At 43.0% G+C, this 23,309-nt stretch overlaps 2 protein-coding genes across 15 annotated transcripts in view; both read left to right on the plus strand.

Moving 5' to 3' along the window:
• The window catches only part of LMNTD1 (lamin tail domain containing 1), a 295,893-nt gene that overhangs the window by 119,037 nt on the left and 153,547 nt on the right, over window positions 1-23,309 (plus strand). The gene's annotated exons all lie outside the window — the stretch shown is intronic.
• Window positions 7,166-9,523, plus strand: LOC140900472 (uncharacterized). Its single transcript, XM_073317800.2, has 2 exons — window positions 7,166-8,397; window positions 8,954-9,523. Exons 1-2 carry the CDS (start codon window positions 8,016-8,018, stop codon window positions 9,472-9,474), a joined length of 903 nt encoding a protein of 300 aa, XP_073173901.1. The 5' UTR covers window positions 7,166-8,015; the 3' UTR covers window positions 9,475-9,523.

The following is a 23,309-nucleotide window of genomic DNA, read 5'->3' on the forward strand; positions in this document are numbered from 1 at the left end:
ACAGAAATAATAATAATTCACAATCAAGTAAAAAGGCTGTACAAAAACCAACATTTCCATTTTGTGCAGACATTTATAGTTTATACCACTAATTAAATCTTCCTCCTACAATATAAATTGGAAGATGGAGACTATAGTTGTAACTGGAGTTCACCAAATATCAAACTCCTTTCCCTCACTGTGAAGCATAGCTTCACTTTCTCAGCAAGGAGTTCGTGGTATGGCTGTTGTACCCTACTAGCTGAAGGCCAGGGTGCAGATGGGCCCTCACTCTTCTCTTCTCCAATCAGGACTTCAGCTGCTTCAACTCTTGGAGAGAAACCAGGGCTGCTTTCATACTAAAGAAACAGCCAGTTATCTTCAAAGGGTAGGTATCATGTGTTTTCCCTGCTAAACTGACTATGCTTAGCCCAGTGCTAAGCCTCTGAGCATGCCCTGTATAAACTAGTTGTATATAAAAGAGGCAGTGTTGCCTACTGGATAGAGCATCAGATTGGACTGAATACACCTGGGTTCTGTTTCTGATTCTGCCACTTGTCTGCTGGGTGACCTCTGGCAAGTCACTTTAACCTCCCTGTGACTCTGTTTCTCCACCTTTAAAGTAGGGGATAATGATACCGATCTCATTTGTAAAGCATTTGTGATCCACTGATGAAAAGCACCATATAAGAGCTAGGCATTATTATTATTTATTACATGTTTTCAGAAACTTGAGCAGATGCTGACAGCGCACCTGCAGTTAATAAAAAATGCTATGCTATTCCTCCTGACTCCTGAGCATTAATTAAGCATTACAGCTATGCCAAGGGGCTAAGGAAGTAGAAAGCCCCCATAAGAGCTGTTACTAGCTGTTTGTGTGTGGTGATTGACACTCTGGTTGAAATGGAAAGTGAGATATACCTCTCTGCAGACAAGGAGAGTACAAAAATCCATAAGATCTATTGTCTGTGAGAGCTTCTTTTGATAGGTAAAGTAATTGGATTTAAACATCATGTAGAGAATTGATTTGGATGACATGGTGCTTACCAGAACTAACTCACCAATGTAGACATGGACAAGTCACAAGGAGTGCTGTGTTTATCAAAATCAACTCCCCGCAGTCCTATTTAAATAGGCTGAGGTTTCTCTGTGAACATATAGACTTGGCTTTGCTACTGATGTTACCATCACTGCTTTGTAGGGTTTAAGGCATCGTTGTCTTTCCCCACTTGTCATAGGTCATACAAAACTGTGGTACCAGAGGTTTGTGTTATCTTACCCTGCTGCTACCAGTACTCAGACCTGTTGATAACTAAATACATCTATACTCCATGTAATTGTTTGTTTGTCTGTACCAGAGCTATAGTTTCTTTTGTAAGGGATTGAGCCAAAGTTCATTGAAGTCAATGAGAGCCTTTCCATTGTTTTCAGTGGACTTTGCATCAAGTTCTAAACCCAGATTTCATTAGTGTCTGCCCAGAATGCTACCACTAGGTTCTCAAAGAGAAATGCTATTTTAATGAACTTGTTTTGTAAATAATTTCAGTAAATTTAGGATCCGTTGATTTCCCTGTTCCTTTGACTAGATATTGAAAGCTAAAGGAAGAGCCAGAGTCGGCTACTTCTCTTGCATTTGCCACTGACTATCACAGACAAGTGCTCGCTTAAAAAGAAAAGTCCACAGTATCATCATCTGGACAGAATGAATTCCTGCAGGTCTGTGAATAAAAAGGAATAAGGCAAAATGTGAATTTTGAGCTCCTCTGCCTCCCTGAAATGAACTCTGACTACATCCCTGTAGGTATCTGTGCACGTTTGTTAATTGGGTCTGCAAGCGTCTCTTTTTTTTTATTCATTGGATTGTCTATTGCAGTAGTGCTTAGTGATGTATATGGGATTTACTCTTATACTTCAGTGGATCTATGTTGGACCGTATGACAGGCTTTTAGTGGGGACCTCTCTTGTTTAACTATTGCTGAACAAGTAGGGATAGGCTCAAATGAAAACCTTTTAATCCAAACACCCTTGAACTCAGGTGGGGAGAGGGACTGGGAGGATGTCTTGGAAATTGGACCTGGGTCTAAATTTTGTAGCTTTGCCCCTCCCTGTAATCAATTGAGCAGCTGATTCATCCCATACCATTTGACTGCATTGTATCACGGTTTGTGTGGTACATCAGTTGTGTTTCCTATCTTTCCAAAAATAGACTTACAAAGCTGTGTGAGAAGAGAGAGCTCCACAATTGCCCTGGATGTGACATGTTTTCGATCGATCTACAGTACTTGAGTCATGAAATTCCACTGGTCCTGTGGGAAGAAAATGTCTTTTACGGGAATTCACTGGTATTCAGTGGGATTATCCCAGCAGAGCAAGAACTTTCCTGCAGGGCAGATGAAATGTAATTATATCCCGTAGATCTTCCTATGGATGCCTATGGATATGTCTCTCTATGTGTATGTGTATCTGTCTTCCTACCTGCTCAGATAAAACAGCAACTCCGAGATGGACATTGATCCTTGCTGCATTGAACTATATTGGAAACTCTGAGCGACTTTTGCATTTGGTTACAGGCACCAGAGTAGTGAAGTTGCAGCAGAACCAGGCTTCAGCAGAGGCTGTACAAGCCCACCCAGAACCCTTGGTAATTACTCGGGGAGTTAAGCTTGAGCTGAAACTCAGCTTGCTGTGGCATTGCTGCTCCAGGACCTGAGCTGGCCAGATCAAAGCTAGCTCTGGTATGTCTACACGAGCCGCCATCGCACCTTGTGATTGTAGTGCAGATGCATCCAAAACACTTGTGTTCACGGGCCTAGTTTTGAGAGTGTTTGAGCTGAGCTGCGGTTACAGATAGAGAGCCAAGCAAAGCTTAGAAGTTCTGCTTCCTGTGTGGCTTTGGATTAATTCAAAATTGAAGCAAAAGGGATATAGTCTGCAACTATAGAAATGGTTCACATTGAAACCCCTTGAATTGAATCCAACACATTGCACATGAGGGGTACATTCTAGTGTGTTGTGCACTAACTGGCCCATGTGGTCCCAGCTGGTGTGCACTAAAAGTTCCCTAGTGGGCATGAATGTAAGCCCTTTTCACACAGTCCTCTGTTAACATGCACTAGGGAACTTTTAGTGCACACCAGCAGGTTCCACGTGGGCCAGTTTGGATATGTCTACACTGCTGACTCGGGCTCACAGTGCTCTGGCTAAGGGGCTGTTTAATTGCTGTGTAGACTTCTGGGCTTGGGGTAGAGACAACGTTCTAGGACCCTCCTGCCTCACAGGGTCCTAGAAACAGAAATCTACACTGCAGTGAAATAGCCCCACAACTGGGAGCCCAAGTCAGCTGGCATGGGTCGGCAGCAGGTTTTTATTTGCTGTGTAGCGATACCCTTAGTGCACAGCACACTAGTGCATGCTAGAATTGACACCCCGCTAGTGTGGACTAAGACACTGTGTAGACAAGTCCTTAGGCTTCTTTTATTTTTATCCTCCCTTGCTTATTATTTCCTTCTCAATCATCACCTAGGTCTTTGTTTTGCACACGGGTGGGAGGGGGAGGAATTGAAGTACCATGTCTTGGCAACTTTTTCACATGCTGAGCAGCATGGTTTTATTTTCCCTGTTTGTCATAACTCCACTGTTTCAGTTTCAAAAATGCAATCTCCACAATGACCTTGATTTAATATGAGGAATAAAAGGAGTTTGTTTCATCATAAAAAGACATTGCGTTCTCTATCTGTCTTTTTAATTGGTTTAATTGCATAGAACACTTCATTTAATTCATGCTGAATGCCATAAGTGGGGGAGGGAACACCTCGCCAACTAGTGCACTGTGTATGGGGCCATCTCTTATTTAGGAAGTGGAATCAAAAAGATACAAATAATAAAAGCCCACTAAGCTGTGCAAAACCATATTTTCTTTTAAAAAATTGTTCCAAGTAGTCATTACAAAAGCAACACACCACAAAACTCCATAAATAAAGAAATTATGACATGGCAGCAGGCCCAGCACTGTAAAACTATCTTCTGGGGTTAGATAAACATGGAGAGCCAGATTCTCAGCTGGTGTAAATCAGCATAGCTATTGAAGTCAGTGCAACAAGGCTCATTTACACCACCTGGGGATCTGGCTCAAAATGTGTCTGTGCCTGTTTTGTTCTGTTGATCTTTGTAGATACAACAAGCGTAACAGTCTTAGGACTTGTTTTTTATATATGCTGAATGACTAGGAGCTCCTTAAGCCAAGGCACTAAGATGCAGTCTTAAGGTACATAACTATGAGCTTTATTTATCATGTCTGCACTGCCTGAGGATTTACACACAGTAGACTACACTAAAATCCTTTCTCAACATACACTGCACTTATTAAAAACCTGGGATGGATTCTCTGGGAAGAAATCTTTCCTTGGGCTGTTCCAAAAGCCTCCTCTGGAATCTGAAAGAGTTGGTCTAGAGGCCTTAGAGTACCAAAACAGCTTTAGGGCACGTCTACAAATCCAGTGAAGTGGGTTTTAGCCCACAAAAGCTTATGCTCAAATAAATTGGTTAGTCTCTAAGGTGCCACAAGTACTCCTGTTCTTTTTGCGGATACAGACTAACACGGCTGCTACTCTGAAATCTACAAATTTACAGTAGCTCTTCTAGTGAAGATGCTCTAAGCTGATGGGAGAGAGCTCTCCTGTTAACTTCATAACTCTACCTCTGCGAGAGGCAGCAGCTACATCAGCGGGAGCGCTTAGGTTAGTATAATTATGTCACTCAGGGGTGTGGATTATTCACACCCCTGAGTGACTCAGCTATACTGAAGTAATTTTGTAGTGTAGACTGGCTTAGTGTTTGCATCATTTTAACACACTGAAAATTCATTGAGTACGCTCTTTCCCTAACCCAAACACAGTAACCTCTTTCCTCCTACCCCCAGTGGCAGAAAGGTGAAGATTCCCGCAGGTCATTCTGGGAGTTGCAGCTTTCTGACCCTTTGCAACCAAGAACAGCTGACCACGAGCTTAGTACAAAATAGCGACCAACATAATCTGCATGCAGGTGAACAAAGTTAGGTGGTTTGGTTTCACAAAATATCATTGGTCACTTCTTGGTTTTCCCAACTAAAAGCAAATTAGTTCAGACCAGGATCCTGTTTTAACCACATTTCTGAAGCTATGTATTGCGGGGGGTTGGGGGGCAGGGGGAGTGGTCAGATGCATGGTTTTGGCTTTGGATCATCTTTTCCATGAACTCTCAGCAACTCAAAACTCACTCTTTACATCAGTTTTTGTAATGCAGAAAGTCATCTAATAATTTAATGCAATGTCCTTTGGGTCTTATTTCTTCATGGCTTGCCTTTGACTTCAACTGGCGCAGGATCCATTCCATAACGCATAGTAATTCCAGGACTATTTGGTTTATAGAGAATAATTTTAAAAGTAATCATCCTTTTTTAAGGGAGTTGCAGGTCTTCCACACCTCAAAAATAAGGCAGAATTTGTCTCAAATTGCGGACCCAAAATTAAGGCACCAAAAGTGAGTGAACATTTATGAAAATGTGGCTGTGTATAAGTTAAAAAGACACCATCTGCCATTTCACGATAGTATTTGAAATCCAACAATGTTCTCTGCCCATGTTGATGTTTTTGTAGGTTAATTTTTCATCATGATTATACTCTCCCTAATGTCTTTGCACAGCAGTATAATTGTTAAATCATAGCTCTGATTAAGGGTCAATCATTATAGTTAGTCTGAAAAATAACTGAGCTTTAGTTGCAGTTTTAAAAATATATCTGGTTTAGTTGGAAAACAAAAATGTTTTAGCCCAGATTTTATTATGTTTTTTTTTTTTTTTGACCCTGGCTGGCTAATATTCAACAATGCTTGCTTCGACTTGAGTGCCTGAAGGCATAACCTTTCCTGCATTTTATGACTTGGTTTGTTATTTCCTCTAGGAAAAACAAATACTGCGTTAAGTTACATCCTGGAGTGGGTTACCTGCAAACTTGAACTCTGATCCATTCTAGCAGCACATGTGATTGCAACACTGGCATTTGAGAAAGAAAAAAGTCCTGGGTAGTTCAGACAGCAGAAGTAGGAGCAGAGTTGCAGACTTTTTTTTTTTCCCCCATGCAATCTGAAGATCTTCTTGGTTTCTCCCAAATCCCATTATATTTATACATATCACTTCATGTAAATCTGTTTAGTTATGGCTAGTTTAACTAAATCGCCTCTTGTATTTTTAATTGGATACTATCTTCTCTTCCAGCTTTAATTAAAATATTGTAGTGTTATGTGCTGTTAAGCAGTGGGTCTATTCCTCACTAGAGGTAAATGTATTTGAATGGTTGGTTGAAGAAGGCCCTATATCATATAACCCAATTTATCAGAAGGGTTTTGGAGACATTGGGTACCTTCACAAAAACAAGGCAGCTGGTGAGTGGGGGGAAGCAATGCGTGGTGAGGTTGCTGGTTGCAGAAATGACCCACCATCAGTTAACCACAGGCTGCTAAATTGGGTTATATGGTGTAAGATTGTAAATCATTTGCAATGAGGGCTGTAAAGCAATTTAAAAAACTAATTGTGATTAATCACACTGTTAAAGAATAATAGAATACCATTTATTTAAATATTTTTGGATGTTTTCTACATTTTCAAATATATTGATTTTCATTACCACAAAGAATACAAAGTGTACAATGCTCACTTTATATTTTTGATTACAAATATTTTCACTGTAAATAACAAAAGAAATATTTTTCAGTTCACCTAATACAAGTACTGTGGTGCAATCTCTTTAACATGAAAGTTGAACTTACAAATGTAGAATTATGTACAAAAAAAACCTGCAGTCAAAAATAAAACAATGTAAAATTTTAGAGCCTATATGTCCAGTCAGTCCTACTTCCTGTTCAGCCAATCACTCAGAAAACAAGTTTGTTTACATTTTCAGGAGATAATGCTGCCCACTTCTTGTTTACAATGTCACCTGAAAGTGACAACAGGTGTTTGCATGGCACTGTTGTAGCCGGTGTCACAAGATATTTACGTGCCAGATGTGCTAAACATTCATATGCCCATTCATGTCTTCCAACAGTGGCTAATGCCAGATGCTTCGGAGGGAACAAACAGAACAGGGAGTGATCCATTCCCAGCTTCCGGCAGAAAGGACACCCCTGAAATTGGGGTGGGGCAGTAACCCAAGGATCTGTGAGATTAGAACCTAGGTCTATAGAGCCTAGGACAGCTGATATTCCCATATCACCACCAGGAGGCCCTACTACTTTGAAAGTCAAAGCATCTTGAGGGTGATTGTTACCCTTCAGTGGCTAGCCTACAGGGCATGTAAACCCTAATGCTGCTACCATGGAGGTAGGTTCTCCTTTAGTTCCAGTGAAAGGTGTATGCCTTTCTGAAAGAGTTTTCGTCTCGCCAATGACCATGAAGTCTTATGTGGTTCCAGTGTGTACAATATCTGCGGACTGTCAAGTGCATGCTGCTGTGGAATACCTCTTCTAGCCCTGGTCTACACTAGGACTTTAGTAGCGTTAACAATTTAGCAGCGTTAAATCGATGTAAACCTGCACCGATCCACACGATGAAGCCCTTTATTTCGACTTAAAGGGCTCTTAAAATCGATTTCCTTACTCCACCCCTGACAAGTGGATTAGCGCTTAAACCGGCCTTGCCGGGTTGAATTTGGGGTATTGTGGACACAATTTAACGGTATTGGCCTCCGGGAGCTATCCCAGAGTGCTCCATTGTGACCGCTCTGGACAGCACTCTCAACTCAGATGCACTGGCCAGGTAGACAGGAAAAGGCCCACGAACTTTTGAATTTCAAAAGTTTGGCCAACGTGGCAAGCTGCAGGTGACCATGCAGAGCTCATCAGCAGAGGTGACCATGATGGAATCCCAGAATAGCAAAAGAGCTCCAGCATGGACTGAACGGGAGGTACGGGATCTGATTGCTGTATGGGGAGAGGAATCCGTGCTATCAGAACTCCGTTCCAGTTTTTGAAATGCCAAAACCTTTGTGAAAATCTCCCAGAGCATGAAGGACAGAGGCCATAACAGGGACCCAAAGCAGTGCCGCGTGAAACTTAAGGAGCTGAGGCAAGCCTACCAGAAAACCAGAGAAGCGAATGGCCGCTCCGGGTCAGAGCCCCAAACATGTCACTTCTATGATGAGCTGCATGCCATTTTAGGGGGTTCAACCACCACTACCACAGCCGTGTTGTTTGACTCCTTCAATGGAGATGGAGGCAACACGGAAGCAGGTTTTGGGGATGAAGAAGATAGCTCACAGCAAGCAAGCACAGAAACAGGTTTTCCCGACAGCCAGGAACTGTGTCTCACCCTGGACCTGGAGCCAGTACCTCCCGAACCCACCCAAGACTGCCTCCTGGACCCGGCATGCAGAGAAGGGACATCCGGTGAGTGTACCTTTTAAAATACTATACATGGTTTAAAAGCAAGCATATGAAAGGATTAATTTGCCCTGGCATTCGCGGCTCTCCTGGATGTACTCCCAAAGCCTTTGCAAAAGGCTTCTGGGGAGGGCAGCCTTATTGCGTCCTCCATGGTAGGACAGTTTACCACTCCAGACCAGTAACACGTACTCGGGAATCATTGTACAACAAAGCATTGCAGTGTATGTTTGCTGGCGTTCAAACAACATCCGTTCTTTATCTCTCTGTGTTATCCTCAGGAGAGTGAGATATCATTCATGGTCACCTGGTTGAAATAGAGTGCTTTTCTTCAGGGGACACTCAGAGGAACCTATTCCTGCTGGGCTGTTTGCCTGTGGCTAAACAGAAATGTTCCCCGCTGTTAGCCACAGGGAGGGGGGAGGCAAAATGCAACCTTGTAATGAAAGCACATGTGCTATGTATGTAATGTTAACAGCAAGGTTTACCCTGAAAGAGTGTAGCCACTTTTATAAAATGTGTCTTTTTAAATACTGCTGTCCCTTTTTTTTTCCTCCACCAGCTGCATGTGTTTCAATGATCACAGGATCTTCTCCTTCCCAGAGCCTAGTGAAGATTAGAAAGAAAAAAAAACGCACTCGTGATGAAATGTTCTCTGAGCTCATGCTGTCCTCCCACACTGACAAAGCACAGACGAATGCGTGGAGGCAAATAATGTCAGAGTGCAGGAAAGCACAAAATGACCGGGAGGAGAGGTGGCAGGCTGAAGAGGGTAAGTGGCGGGCTGAAGACAGGTCTGAAGCTCAAATGTGGCGGCAGCATGATGAGAGGAGGCAGGATTCAATGCTGAGGCTGCTGGAGGATCAAACCAGTATGCTCCAGTGTATGGTTGAGCTGCAGCAAAGGCAGCTGGAGCACAGACTGCCACTACAGCCCCTGTGTAACCAACTGCCCTCCTCCCCAAGTTCCATAGCCTCCACACCCAGATGCCCAAGAACACGGTGCGGGGGCCTCCGGCCAACCAGCCACTCCACCACAGAGGATTGCCCAAAAAACAGAAGGCTGGCATTCAATAAATTCTAAAGTTGTAAACTTTTAAAATGCTGTGTGGCATTTTCCTTCCCTCCTCCACCACCCCTCCTGGGCTACCTTGGTAATCATCCCCTTATTTGTGTGATGAATGATTAAAGAATGCATGAATGTGAAGCAACAATGACTTTATTGCCTCTGCAAGCAGTGATCGAAGGGAGGAGGGAAGGGTGGTTAGCTTACAGGGAAGTAGAGTGAACCAAGGGGCGGGGGGTTTCATCAAGGAGAAACAAACAGAACTTTCACACCGTAGCCTGGCCAGTCATGAAACTGGTTTTCAAAGCTTCTCTGATGCGTACCGCGCCCTCCTGTGCTCTTCTAACTGCCCTGGTGTCTGGCTGCGCGTAACCAGCAGCCAGGTGATTTGCCTCGACCTCCCACCCCGCCATAAACGTCTCCCCCTTACTCTCACAGATATTGTGGAGCACACAGCAAGCAGTAATAACAGTGGGAATATTGGTTTCGCTGAGGTCTAAGCGAGTCAGTAAACTGCACCAACGCGCCTTTAAACGTCCAAATGCACATTCTACCACCATTCTGCACTTGCTCAGCCTGTAGTTGAACAGCTCCTGACTACTGCCCAGGGTGCCTGTGTATGGCTTCATGAGCCATGGCATTAAGGGGTAGGCTGGGTCCCCAAGGATACATATAGGCATTTCAACATCCCCAACAGTTATTTTCTGGTCTGGGAATAAAGTCCCTTCCTGCAGCTTTTGAAACAGACCAGAATTCCTGAAGATGCGAGCGTCATGTACCTTTCCCAGCCATCCCACATTGATGTTGGTGAAACGTCTCTTGTGATCCACCAGAGCTTGCAGCACTATTGAAAAGTACCCCTTGTGGTTTATGTACTCGGCGGCTTGGTGCTCCGGTGCCAAGATAGGGATATGGGTTCCGTCTATGGCCCCATCACAGTTGGGGAATCCCATTGCAGCAAAGCCATCCACTATGACCTGCACATTTCCCAGGGTCACTACCCTTGGTATCAGCAGATCTTTGATTGCATGGGCTACTTGCATCACAGCAGCCCCCACAGTAGATTTGCCCACTCCAAATTGATTCCCAACTGCCCAGTAGCTGTCTGACCTTGCAAGCTTCCACAGGGCTATCACCACTCACTTCTCAACTGTGAGGGCTGCTCTCATCTTGGTATTCATGCGCTTCAGGGCAGGGAAAAGCAAGTCACAAAGTTCCATGAAAGTGCCCTTACTCATGCAAAAGTTTCGCAGCCACTGGGAATCGTCCCAGACCTGCAACACTATGCGGTCCCACCAGTCTGTGCTTGTTTTCTGAGCCCAGAATTGGCATTCCACAGCATGAACCTGCCCCATTAGCACCATGATGCATCTGTGTCCATGTCCTGATCACTCATGTGACCGCGCTGACGTCGCCTCCTTGCCAGGTATCGCTCTGCCAGGTTCTGGTGCTGCATATACTGCTGGATAATGCGTGTGGTGTTTAATGTGCTCCTAATTGCCAAAGTGAGCTGAGCGGCATCCATGCTTGCCTTGGTATGGCGTCCGTACAGAAAAAAGGCGCGGAACGATTATCTGCCGTTGCTCTGATGGAGGGAGGGGCGACTGACGACTTGGCTTACAGGGTTGGCTTACAGGGAATTAAAATCAACAAACGGGGTGGCTTTACATCAATGAGTATTTCAGGCAGGACTTCACGGAGGGTTCCAATAAGAAATGGTGCACCTAAGTAATTGTTCTTATTGGAACAAGCAGGTTGGTCTGGCCTCTGATTGATACATGGCTAGATTTACCTCGCTGCACCTTCTCTGTGAGTTACTGCAGTATGACGTAGAGGAATGAGTCCCCTAGACGGGGCAGCAGGGGAAGCAAATGAGTACAAAACAAATCTGGTCTATTTCTTGTTTTGATCCACTCCATCTATCTTTTACATCTTTGGCTGGCAGCAGACGGGTGCAGAAGGACTGCAAGTCATCCACATCTCATGGCTGCTCGGCAGAAGACGGTGCAGTAGGACTGCTAGCCATCCTCATCTCTTGCCTGCCTGGCAGAAGATGGTACAGTAGGACTGCTAGCAATCTGTATCACCTGCCTGCTCACCATAAGATGGTTCAATAGGACTGACTGCAGGACTAAAGAGAATGACCTGGTCAAGTCACTCCAAATTTAGTCCCTGCGCCCATGTCTGCCCAGGCGCTCCTGGCCAACGTGGCCAGGAGCACCTCGGACATGATGATGACGGCTACCAGTCATACTGTACTGTCTGCTGCCACAAGGCAATGGGTTGATGCTGCTGTGTAGCAATGCAGTACCACGTCTGCCAGCACCCAGGAGTCATAGGGTGACAGTTACCTGAGCAGGCTCCATGCTTGCCGTGGTATGGCGTCTGCACAGGTAACTCAGGAAAAAAGGCGCGAAACGATTGTCTGCCCTTGCTTTCACGGAGGGAGGGAAGGAATGGGGACCTGACGATATGTACCCAGAACCACCCGCAGCAATGTTTTAGCCCCATCAGGCATTGGGTCTCAACCCAGAGACTGCGGGAACCGTGGGATAGCTACCCACAGTGCAACACTCTGGAAGTCGACTCTAGCCTCGGTACTGTGGAAGTGCTCCGCCGAGTTAATGCACTTAATGCACTTAGAGCATTTTCTGTGGGGACACACACACTCGAATATATAAAACCGATTTCTAAAAAAACGACTTCTATAAATTCAACCTAATTTCGTAGTGTAGACATACCCCTAGACTCTGAGGTCAGAAGGGATCATTGTGATCATGTAGTCTGACCGCCTGCACATTGCAGGCTACAGAACCTCACCCCCCACCACGCCTGTAATAGACCCATAACTAGGGCCCTACCAAATTCATGGCCATGAAAAATGTGTGTCAGACCATGAAATGTGGTCTTCCCCTGTGAAATCTGGTCTTTTGTGTGTGTCAAGGTTCCTCCCCCACTCTGAACTCTAGGGTACAGATGTGGGGACCTGCATGAAAACCTCCTAAGCTTATCTTTACCAGCTTAGGTCAAAAACTTCCCCAAGGTACAAAATATTCCACCCTTTGTCCTTGGATTGGCCGCTACCACCACCAAACAAATACTGGTTACTGGGGAAGAGCTGTTTGGAAACGTCTTTCCCCCCAAAATACTTCCCAAAACCTTGTACCCCACTTCCTGGACAAGGTTTGGTAAAAAGCCTCACCAATTTGCCTAGGTGACTACAGACCCAGACCCTTGGATCTTAAGAACAATGAACAATCCTCCCAACACTTGCACCCCCCCCCTTTCCTGGGACATGTTGGATAAAAAGCCTCACCAATTTGCATAGGTGACCACAGACCCAAACCCTGGGACCTGAGAACAATGAAAAAGCATTCAGTTTTCTTACAAGAAGATTTTTAATAGAAATAGGAGTAAATAGAAGTAAAGAAATCTGTAAAATGTACCCCTCTGTAAAATCACGATGGTAGATACCTTACAGGGTAATTAGATTCAAAACATAGAGAATCCCTCTAGGCAAAACCTTAAGTTACAAAAAAGATACACAGACAGAAATAGTTATTCTATTCAGCACAATTCTTTTCTCAGCCATTTAAAGAAATCATAATCTAACACATACCTAGCTAGATTACTTACTAAAAGTTCTAAGATTCCATTCCTGGTCTATCCCCAGCAAAAGCAGCATATCGAAAGACAGAGACCCTTTGTTTCTCTCCCTCCTCCCAGCTTTTGAAAGTATCTTGTCTCCTCATTGGTCATTTTGGTCAGGTGCCAGCGAGGTTACCTTTAGCTTCTTAACCCTTTACAGGTGAGAGGAGTTTTCCTCTGGCCAGGAGGGATTTTAAAGGGGTTTACTCTTCCCTTTATATTTATGACAGTGTGCTTTTACCCTATACTATACAGATTTCATGGGGGAGACCAACGTTTCTCAAACTGGGGGTTCTGACCCAAAAGGGATTTCCAAGATTATTTTAGGGCAGTTGTGGTATTGACTCCCTTACTTCACCCAGCTCTGAAGGCAGTGCCCTGCCAGAAGCAGTGCAGAAGTAAGGGTGGCAATACCATACCAGGTCATCCTTAATTTTGCTCATGGCGGTGCTACCTTCAGAGCTGGGCTCCAGGCCAGCAGCTGCCGCTCTCCAGCTGCCCAGCTCTGAAGGCAACGTCGCTGCCAGCAGCAGTGCAGAAGTAAGGGTAGCAGTACCACAAACCCCACCACCACTTACAATAACCTTGTGACTCCCCCACAACTCCTTTTTGTGTCAAGACCCCTACAATTACAACACAATGAAATTTCAGATTTAAATAGCTGAAATCATGACATTTACAATTTTTAAAATCCTATGACTGTGAAATTGTTCAAAGTCCTGATGGCTCAGACTGACCATCTGGTTTAGAACATTACCAACATTTTTTTCAAAGTCCCTTGTTCTTTTCATGACCCTGTTACTGCCACTGTGGGAGACACAAATGCTATTTATATATGGAACAGGGTTTTTAATCTGTGTGTGGGGGAGGTGGCACTGAGGCTGAGTTCCTCAGGGACAGGAGATCAGTGCCATAAACATTGTCCCTACAGGCCAAGAATAGAACAGAATGCCTGAATATTTTATAGGGGCACTATCAAGATAGATTTCCACCCAGACCATCAAAATTACCTTTCTTTTTACTTTTAAAATGCATTCTTAATATAAAGAAGGAATTGGCTCTCTAAAATGAAGACTGCAGAAGTCTTAGAATTAGAAGGTTTTTGAGTCAAAACTTCTAAACTTATGACACTTTCCTAGTGATAAAATTGTTTTTTCCAGCAGGATAAAATTGTTTTTTCCAGCAGTGGCTTAGATGTACACTGTGCTGTTATTAAACAGTAATCAAGCAATTCAAATGCAATTTAATTTTTTAATTAAATGATTTAAAAGAGCTATTTTAAGGGCACAGTTTTAATCAAATGCTACTTTCTATTGCTCTTTTATCAAGAACTTAATCCACAATATTTAATATTTTATAGTGCCAGGGGCATTATATTATCTCGTCAGATATTGCCAACCTGATAAAAAGGCCTGACTAATTTCTTCACACAGTAGGGTACAAAATTATTTGACAATTTGTTAAAGGAGAACATGCTGCTTTGAAAATTCAACTGAATAAAATAACATGAGCATTCAGAAATACAGCAACGTTATACCAAAGAATTCTCCAAGATTTTTAATAGACTGTTCACTCAAACCTCAATTACTGAAGATCCTTTCTCCTCTACTTGTGATTTTTTTGGGCCAAGTTCAGCTCTCATGTGTAAATGGTGTAACTCCAATGAAATCCAGTGGAGCTGAATCCTTTTACACCAGGACTGAATCTGTTCCATAACAATGTTGTTGTTGTTGTTTTGCAGTCAAAAACCCTGTCCTGTCTTTTTCTTTATAATGTATGTATTCACTCAGTTACAGTGCCACACCCATAAGCAGCTGATCAGACAACTAGCTATGGTTCAGTGCTGACAGATCAGTTCTTTCTTGGCTCACTTGGGAGTACATGTGATAATTCTTGGGGCACCCACATCTGAGTCACCTTGTTATCTCCTGCCTCCAGCACAAGGGAGTCTTGCTTGAACTAGTTGGGGTGTTAGCTCCCCAAAACAACTATCCCATCTGCCACTCTCCTCTGGGCTACATCAGCTCTGTCTTCATTTTTTAGGTTGACAACAGATGTACCCCAGCCCTTGAGTCTCTTCAAAGTGTCCCCCTGTGGTAGGCATCTCCTGATCACTGGACACTCACAGAAATCCCAGATCCCCGTTCCCAAAGTACCACAGTTTACCAGTTTTACCTTAAACTCCCTCTCCTGTATCACATACAGCACTTGAGTTCCATTATAAAAAAAGGTCATTTATCTAAGAAGGAATAGAGATTCAAACAAAAACTGGTGTGAGAGATGAGAATCAATGATTTCATATAAAACAAAATCATAACACACTTTCTAGAGACTAAGCTTAACAAAAAGAAAAGGAGTACTAGTGGCACCTTAGAGACTAACCAATTTATTTGAGCATAAGCTTTCGTGAGCTACAGCTCACTTCATCGGATGCATCTGATGTTCTTGTCCTGTGTTCTTTCCCCAATATTTTCAGCCAGTTTGGTTTTGAGACCCTTCTCATAAGATAAAGCTTGCTGGCAGTTTGTCCTTGCAGATTGAAGGAATAACTGGTGGTTCATCTACAACCTCTTGAAATATTCTTCCAAACCATTGTTTTAGTTTGCAAACAGGATAAACCCCTGCAGCTTGTTTTTTCCTGTGTGCGTCTTCCGTGTTGATTTCACATCCTTCCGTTAGTATTTGATTCAATATGTTAATAGGTTACCATTTCAAAGCTTGCAATACTTCATTTACATGTAGCCAGAGAGATAAACATTTATCTCCTGTCTTGTGGAACCATTGTAGGGCATGTCACCTTACATGCTTTAAGAACATATTTTGGAGAGATATATAGCTCCTTAAATATCACCCATACATGCACTTCACAATGCTTGAGGACCTGTATGATATGAACTGTCATTAGAGACATTACATGACTCTCTTTGGTGAGCTAGAATGTAAATACGAGAGCCAGGGGATCACTGTAATCCTTATGCACCCTTTATGCCATGTGTCATTTGGCATCAAGAGGTCTGTGGGTCACAACATGAACTCACTAGCATTGGCTTGTTGGGTTCAGGGTGAATAAAACCTGAATTCAACCAGTATTAATTCTCAGCAATAGTTTTACCTGAATGCAATTTCAGAGAGAGAGAGAATCCAGAACCAAAGAAACATGTTTAAAAGATTCTCTGCATTTTTTTTTCTGAGCTAAGCCTGGAGATATTTAAAGAGATGGGTTTCTGTTGCTCTTTGGATCCCTAATCAACAACAAGCCCAATGTTAATACCTCCCAGAGGTACTGGGGTCACCATAGGTATGAGTAATTCTCATTGAAGTAAATGGGAATTACTCAGACCAGGCTTGATCGTGCAAGGTCCTAGGCACTTTTTAAAACTCTAATGTAGTGCCTTCAGTCAAATATACTTGCACTATTTCTGCACATTTTTCATATGTTAGGGTGCATATGTTCTATGCATTTCAAAGAAAAAATAATTAACTGCAGCTGAGCACAAGCCTCTGGATAGGAATTACACAGACATAGTTACGTTCAAAATTCAAATGGGAGCAGAAGCTTCGCCTTTTATACCTTTTAAAAAGGTACAGTTCAATTTGACAAAAATACATGCCACTTCCTGGCCTTCTATGCTTTCCATACTCCCCTTTCAATGAATGACCGTATGCTGCTATCCCATCTAACTGCAACAGTCCATTTGCTTCCACACCTGGCTTTCCATTCCTTTTACGAAATCAGCCTATTCCCTTCATGTTCTATGCTGGCCACATATAGTGGTCACCATTAAAAAGTTAATATTTACAAAGAGTTGCTACACAGCGGTACCATAAATACCAGCGCTATTTCCTTATATTTAAAATAGGAAATAACTGTCACAGTGTGATACTTGTGCAATTGGTTAGCCAATTTCTTAATGCTCAGTAATGCCAGCCATTCACTTCATCTTGTCATCTGTTTCCCACCACTTCTCACTTTCTTATTGTAGAATGTTACAACACTAATCGTTGTAACTGCTGAGCATTGTGAGATAATAGTATATATAATGCATTATACATTTTAAATATATAGAAGGACTGTTCATAGAGGGCTGGGTTCACACAGTTATGTCCCGGATGTTTTTTTGCTGCTCCAGTAATGCAGAGCAGCCATAAAGTTCACTTAACCAGAATCTTACTTGGTGCTTAATACAACCCAATGGGCCCGATTCACCAAAAGACTCCAGATGTTTTACCCCATTCTGGCAAATCAAAGCAACCAGAGTATTCTGGTGACACTCACACTGAATTACAGTGAGTATCAAGTAAGATTATAGAAAAGAACTGCAAATAGGGTTAAGTTTGTTACATTACCAGGCACAAAAGGACTACAGAACTTGTTGCAGTGGAACACATTCACACCTGCCACCAAAAATGTACCCGTACTACTATGTCACAAGATTAGATCTGAAAGAGAAAGTAATTGAGTACCAAAAGGAAGTGTATTTCTATGAGGCAGAGAAAGAGTGTTCCCATTGTCAGCAAAATCTGCTATTTGTAGGCCATGTGAATGTTAAAATCTGCCAAAGAAACAACTTTTCCACTTCCACTTGAAAGGCATTTACTATCAATAGGGACATGGGAACAATAGCAGGAGCAACAGTACTAGGAGCAGGTATCAACAAAGGCTTCCTTCCAGACTGTAGACTCTAAGGCCTTGTATACACTACAGGAGATATTCGATCTAAGCTATGCAATTTGAGTTATGTGAATAGCATAACTCAAATCAACGTAGCTTAGAACTACGCGGGGTCCACACTACGTGGGGTCCACACTACGCAATGTCAACGGGAGACACTCTTCCATCAACTCCCCCTACTCTTCTCAATCTGGTGGAGCACAGGAGTCGAAGGGGAATGATCTGTGGTTGATTTAGTGGGTCTACCACCGATGCATCAATTGCTGCTCATCAATCCCCCAGAAAGTGTGGAGAAGCCCTAAGAAAGAAGTGATCTCCCATCAGACGGTAGAAAGCAAGGTAGGGGATGGAATGTGTCTACACTTTTCAGCTGCTTTCTTATTTTTCTGGTAGATCCTTTCCTCTCTTCTTATCCCACTGAGGACTTTTCATTCTTCTCTTCCCCTTACTATCACAACTTTATGCCAAGAGAAGTGTGGCAAGGCAGGGGAGAAGAGGCTCAGTGGGGGATATGTGACTTGTTTGTTTGTTTTATCAAATACTTAATGTATTGAAGTTTAAGTCCCTTCAGAGGTTACCAGACTATCAGATTTACAAGGGAGTGGACTCAGAGTTTTTCCCAGGGACCAATAGGGACTCCCAACCCTGTCCTCTGTTTAAACTTCTGTTTTCTCTCATCTTATATAGTATGTTGTGTCTGTTTTCCTTGTCACCTGGCTGACATTGAGATTTGATTGTTTTATTTGTACAATGACTGTTTTAGAGGTGCTATGAGAATGCAGTAAAAAGAGGATTTGAAGGAGGAGATGAAAGAGTGTGGCTGCAGACTTCTTGATGCTCAACGGGAACAGAAATATCATGGCGTCATTCTATAGTCATTCTCCCTCAGCTGTTAGAGATGAAAGATCATACAGCTGACAGTGAGCATGCTTGCATAACCTACAATGAGTGAAATATCAATTATGATGGAGACTGGACTTGTTGACATGAAGTATAATTTCCTTTAAGGAAAGGAGCAGCATTAGGTTCCGTTTACAATAACTTTTTATTAGTGGCAGATGGACCATCCAAAGGTTCAGAGGTTCATTTTGGATACAGATGCAAAAAGTCTGAAGCTTTTCCAAATTTCTCTTTGGTCCAGAAATCAGAGGGGATCTGGCATTCTCACGCAAGAAGTTGGGGAAATCTCAAAGAGAGTACAGAGCACAGGAACAGAAACCAGAAGCTATTGAGTTCTGACATGTGACTTTGGGCAAGACACTCTAAGAATTGCAGAATAAGTGCCAAGCCCATTCTTTCTTAGCCTGTTGGCCTTGCTAAAGTTATTCAGGCTAATGTACCCTCCTCACTACTAATTTTTAAATATGTTTTGGAAAGGGAAGGCATTTGAGTGTTCGTGCACTCTCCTGGACTGGTTGAGGATGTAACATGTGGCAATGCTAGTAAAGTTACAATTGAAATGACTGCAGCAAAATGCAGTGTAATTCCCAGTAGGCTAAAGCAAAATGAAAATGTGCTTGAACTTGGTATGCTCCTTGTTCACCCTACTTCACTTTCTACAGAGCTTTTACACCCTAAGAGAATGTAATGGTAGCCTCTTGCATATATTTAAGGGCTAATCTTGAAGTCAGTGGTGCTCCCAATGGGCATAAAGGTCCACCTGCCTGGTTCCAATTTCAGGGCTGTGGCCTTTGTGTGTAATTTATACAAGCAGAAAAGTTAAGTTCTTATGTAGGATCTGGTTTCGAAAGAGCCCCCCGTCCTCTTTTCCTGCAGTGATGAAGGCCGAAGGGATGAGGAAATGTTTTATCCGATGACATCCAGGCTGAGAGCCAGGGACCTCAGTGCATCCTTTCCAAGTTGCGTGGTCTCACCACTGGGGAACGTAGGCTCACACAGGGAAGATGTGGTTGCTTTATTTACACCCAATGTTTAAATTTAAGGGGCCATTCCTCTGATGCAGTTAATTCCCCATTCTGAATATTGCTAAACCATTCCTGTTAAAGATGATCTTTATCCTGGTTTGTACAGATTTTTTTTATTGTAATCCGATCTATAGACTATATACATATATTTTATTAATTACTTAAGAATCCCCAGTTATCACTTTGAGGGTTGAGAGGTTCTCGTCCCAAATATTATTCAGGTCTAGTATCATTCCAATTATTATATAGTTGGGAACCCCGATGCACATTTGCAACACTCACTGTAGGTATTCCTCTATATTTACAAATAGTTTATTAATACATTTAGCACAGTTGCAAATGCCCCAACTCAGTAACGTAGATAAAGATACTATAGAATGTACATCTGCACATCCATATACTCACATCATCCTTGGTAGAACAACCTGAAATGTTAGCCATCATCTTCTTCATCACCTTCCCCATCATCACGAGTGGCCATCATTCTGGCACCTCCCAAGGATTACATCTCTTTCTCCTACTGCCCCTAGGCTGGAATGCAACTTTTATTATATGATACGCTGACGCCACCATGTTTGATGCATATTCAGTAGGGATTTTCCCCCTTTTCCTTATTTGTATTTCCTCACCTTACTAATGTTGGTGTGTCCTTCTCCTGTAAGTTAGTATATCAGTGATTTCAACTTATTATCATATACATCAATTCGTTACCGTGGTCCTCTTGTGGTTAGGTATCTGCAGAGGTAGCTCATGTACCTGTTTCGTATGTCAATTCATTGCCATGACTCTTTTATGGTTGGACTCTTGGACACCCTTGTGGTTGGTTGTTCATGTGGTGAGAAATTTGTCTTAAACACTCTATATCCAGCTCTCCAGTACTTGGGGTTTTCCATTGGGCCATTTATCTGTTCAAAGTTTATAGGCCTCAAGCCTTATGCTAACTTGCTGAAGCTAACATCTTACAGGATTCAGGCCTGTAGGTTCCTTGCATTACTGCTGAATATAATGCAAAGCAGTGAATATAATAAAGACAAGCTAGCCCTATGGGCTACACTATATAAATACAAAACATGCTACTTGGTATAATTTGGTGCATCCATTGTTCACTGCAGAGGGTGTTCCTGCTCTTCTGTCACTTGTAAGGACTTCATTTCCCCAGATAACTCTCTGTCACCTATTCTCTAGATTAAATACTGGTCATGTTTGCATTCCTAGTGCCTGGATGTTCATAGTGAATCATGTGGCCTCCACCGCATATCTATAGATATCTGTTTGTCTTAGGAATGTCTATGGCCCCTCTTACCATAGTATCTGAGCCACCTCTGTCACAGGATGACTGACCCCTTTAAGCAGAAATGGGGCCAGACTCACCCGTGCCACAGTTAGCAGCCTCCCAGTGTGAGGGGGTGGGGCAAATGGGGTCAGGTGGTTGCCTGACGAACACCTGGGCCTCATAAGAAAGGGCTGAATGAACTCAGCAAAGAGAGGAGCTGCAGGAAGGAGATTAGGCTCCTGTTAGACACACTGAGGTAGCATCTATAGGAAGCAGGAGGGTCCCTGAGAGAAGCTGCCAAAGTACCCCGGGAGAGGGGAGGCAGTGGGAACCTGCCAGGAAAAAAGGGCCTCTCCGGGGAGAGCCCTGGGTGGAGGTGCTACACTGAAAGAGAAAAGAATCAGCCTGCAGGGTCCGCAAGGAGGGACAAAGAGCAGGGAACTTCAGAGGGGTCAAGCACGGAGCCCAGAAGGTGGGCTGAAGCGTAACCCAAGAGAGGCAGAAGAACCTTTTGTTTGTCTGGACTTCTAGTTGTGCTTTTGGCAGGGAGTTGAATGTGAAAGGTGACCTGTCTGAAGGGCTGGGCCGTGGAAGCTGCAGACATCTGCAGAAACAGAACAAGCAATAGGGGACGCTAGAGTAGAATGAGACCTGCAATGTCACATCATTGCATGAAGGGATGTTCGGATACTGAGTTTACCCATTACCACTTCACAATCTGTAATATATTTTTCCTCACACTACCTCTGTGAAGTAAAGAAAGTGCTATTGTCCCTGTTTTACAGCTGAGAAACAGAGGCACAGAAAGACAAAGTGACTTGACCAAGGTCACACAATAAGTCTGTGGCAGAGCAGGGAATTGAGCCTGGGTTTCCTGAACAGCGGGCTAGTGCCCTAGCTGCTGGGCCATCCTTTCTCATTTAGTGCTATGTTATAATTATAAAGTATTGTGTCATTACTACCTTTAAGATTAGCATTAGCATCAGGATTTACAGGAAGTCCTAGTGTTGCAACTTATTGGGGTATGTTGGGGAAGATTTGTCATGTGAGGTTGTTATTGTGATATAGTTAACATAATAAATAATTTGCATTGTATAGCAAAGACTCTCTGGGCTAAATTTTTCTCTCTGTTATCCCGGTACCAATAGCACTAAAATCAGTGCAATTGCACTGGTGTAACTGTGAGCAACATTTGAAAGTTTCCTTGTACAGCCAAATTATCAGGGAGGAACACTCCTTCTAGTGGTCACCTTTGCAGTCCTTAAACTGAATAGCATTTTCTCATGTGAATAATTCTACTGAAATCAGTGTCACTACCCAACATGCATAAGGATTGCAGAGTCAGTCCCCTCATGTACATTAAAGACAGGAAGGTGATTGCAGAGAAAGGCATGTGACAATCTACAGAACTATGGCAGAAAGAAAAGGAGGACTTGTGGCACCTTAGAGACTAACCAATTTATTTGAGCATAAGCTTTCGTGAGCTACAGCTCACTTCATGGAATGCATCCGATGAAGTGAGCTGTAGCTCACGAAAGCTTATGCTCAAATAAATTGGTTAGTCTTTAAGGTGCCACTAGTACTCCTTTTCTTTTTGCGAATACAGACTAACACGGCTGTTACTCTGAAACCAGAACTATGGTAGCTAATTTTGGATTTAATGAACTGTTTAAAATTAAACATAATGAGCAGGAAAGGTGCTAGGTAAAATGACGTTCTGTCCCACTCTAAGCATTTGGGTATTAGACTTCTCAGAAGTCTGACAGAGTTTAGCTTTTGGGCTAATTTTTAAAACATTCAGTGTGAAAGTTAGAGGAAATGATGATCATGTCTCCTTTATGGCAGAGCGTTTTTATCCAGGATGCAGATGTGATTTTGGTCAAAATCCACAAAGCAGATGCCTTGCTCGGCGTAAAATGTTTAGTCAGGGTGAGAATACGTATTTTTGCCTGGTTTATTTATAATAGACATTTCCTGCTATCCAGATGATTTCTCCCCCGCCTCCTTTCAGCAAGTGCCAGTGCAGTCTTTTTGAGCTGTGTAAGGTCTACTAAGTCTGGTAAATAAGCAGCAGCCTTTAATTTTCATCTCAGTTGGAAAAGAAGATATGCTGTTCTACGTTCCCCATGGAATAACATTGGGTTGTGCCTTAAAGGATGATGCTCAGCTGGGAGGACAAAGAACCACTTGCCCTGGAGAGGTGGCAGCCTCAGTGAAATCATGATGATTGGGCAGAGCTGTTCAGAAAAGGCATATGGCTGCAGCAGATCTCAGCTATGAGGGAGCTGTAATTTCAAGATGGTGTTGAGAGACTTTGGTGTTTTATCTTTTTGTC

This window comes from Lepidochelys kempii, chromosome 1, assembly GCF_965140285.1.
Source record: "Lepidochelys kempii isolate rLepKem1 chromosome 1, rLepKem1.hap1, whole genome shotgun sequence".
Lineage (NCBI taxonomy): Eukaryota > Metazoa > Chordata > Testudines > Cheloniidae > Lepidochelys > Lepidochelys kempii.

Bases quoted from the DNA above. Each gene is read 5' to 3' on its own strand.
- LOC140900472 (XM_073317800.2), top strand. From the start codon at position 8,016: ATGAAGGACAGAGGCCATAACAGGGACCCAAAGCAGTGCCGCGTGAAA. The intron at 8,398-8,953 runs GTGAGTGTACCT...TTCCTCCACCAG, and splicing joins ATGCAGAGAAGGGACATCCG to CTGCATGTGTTTCAATGATC.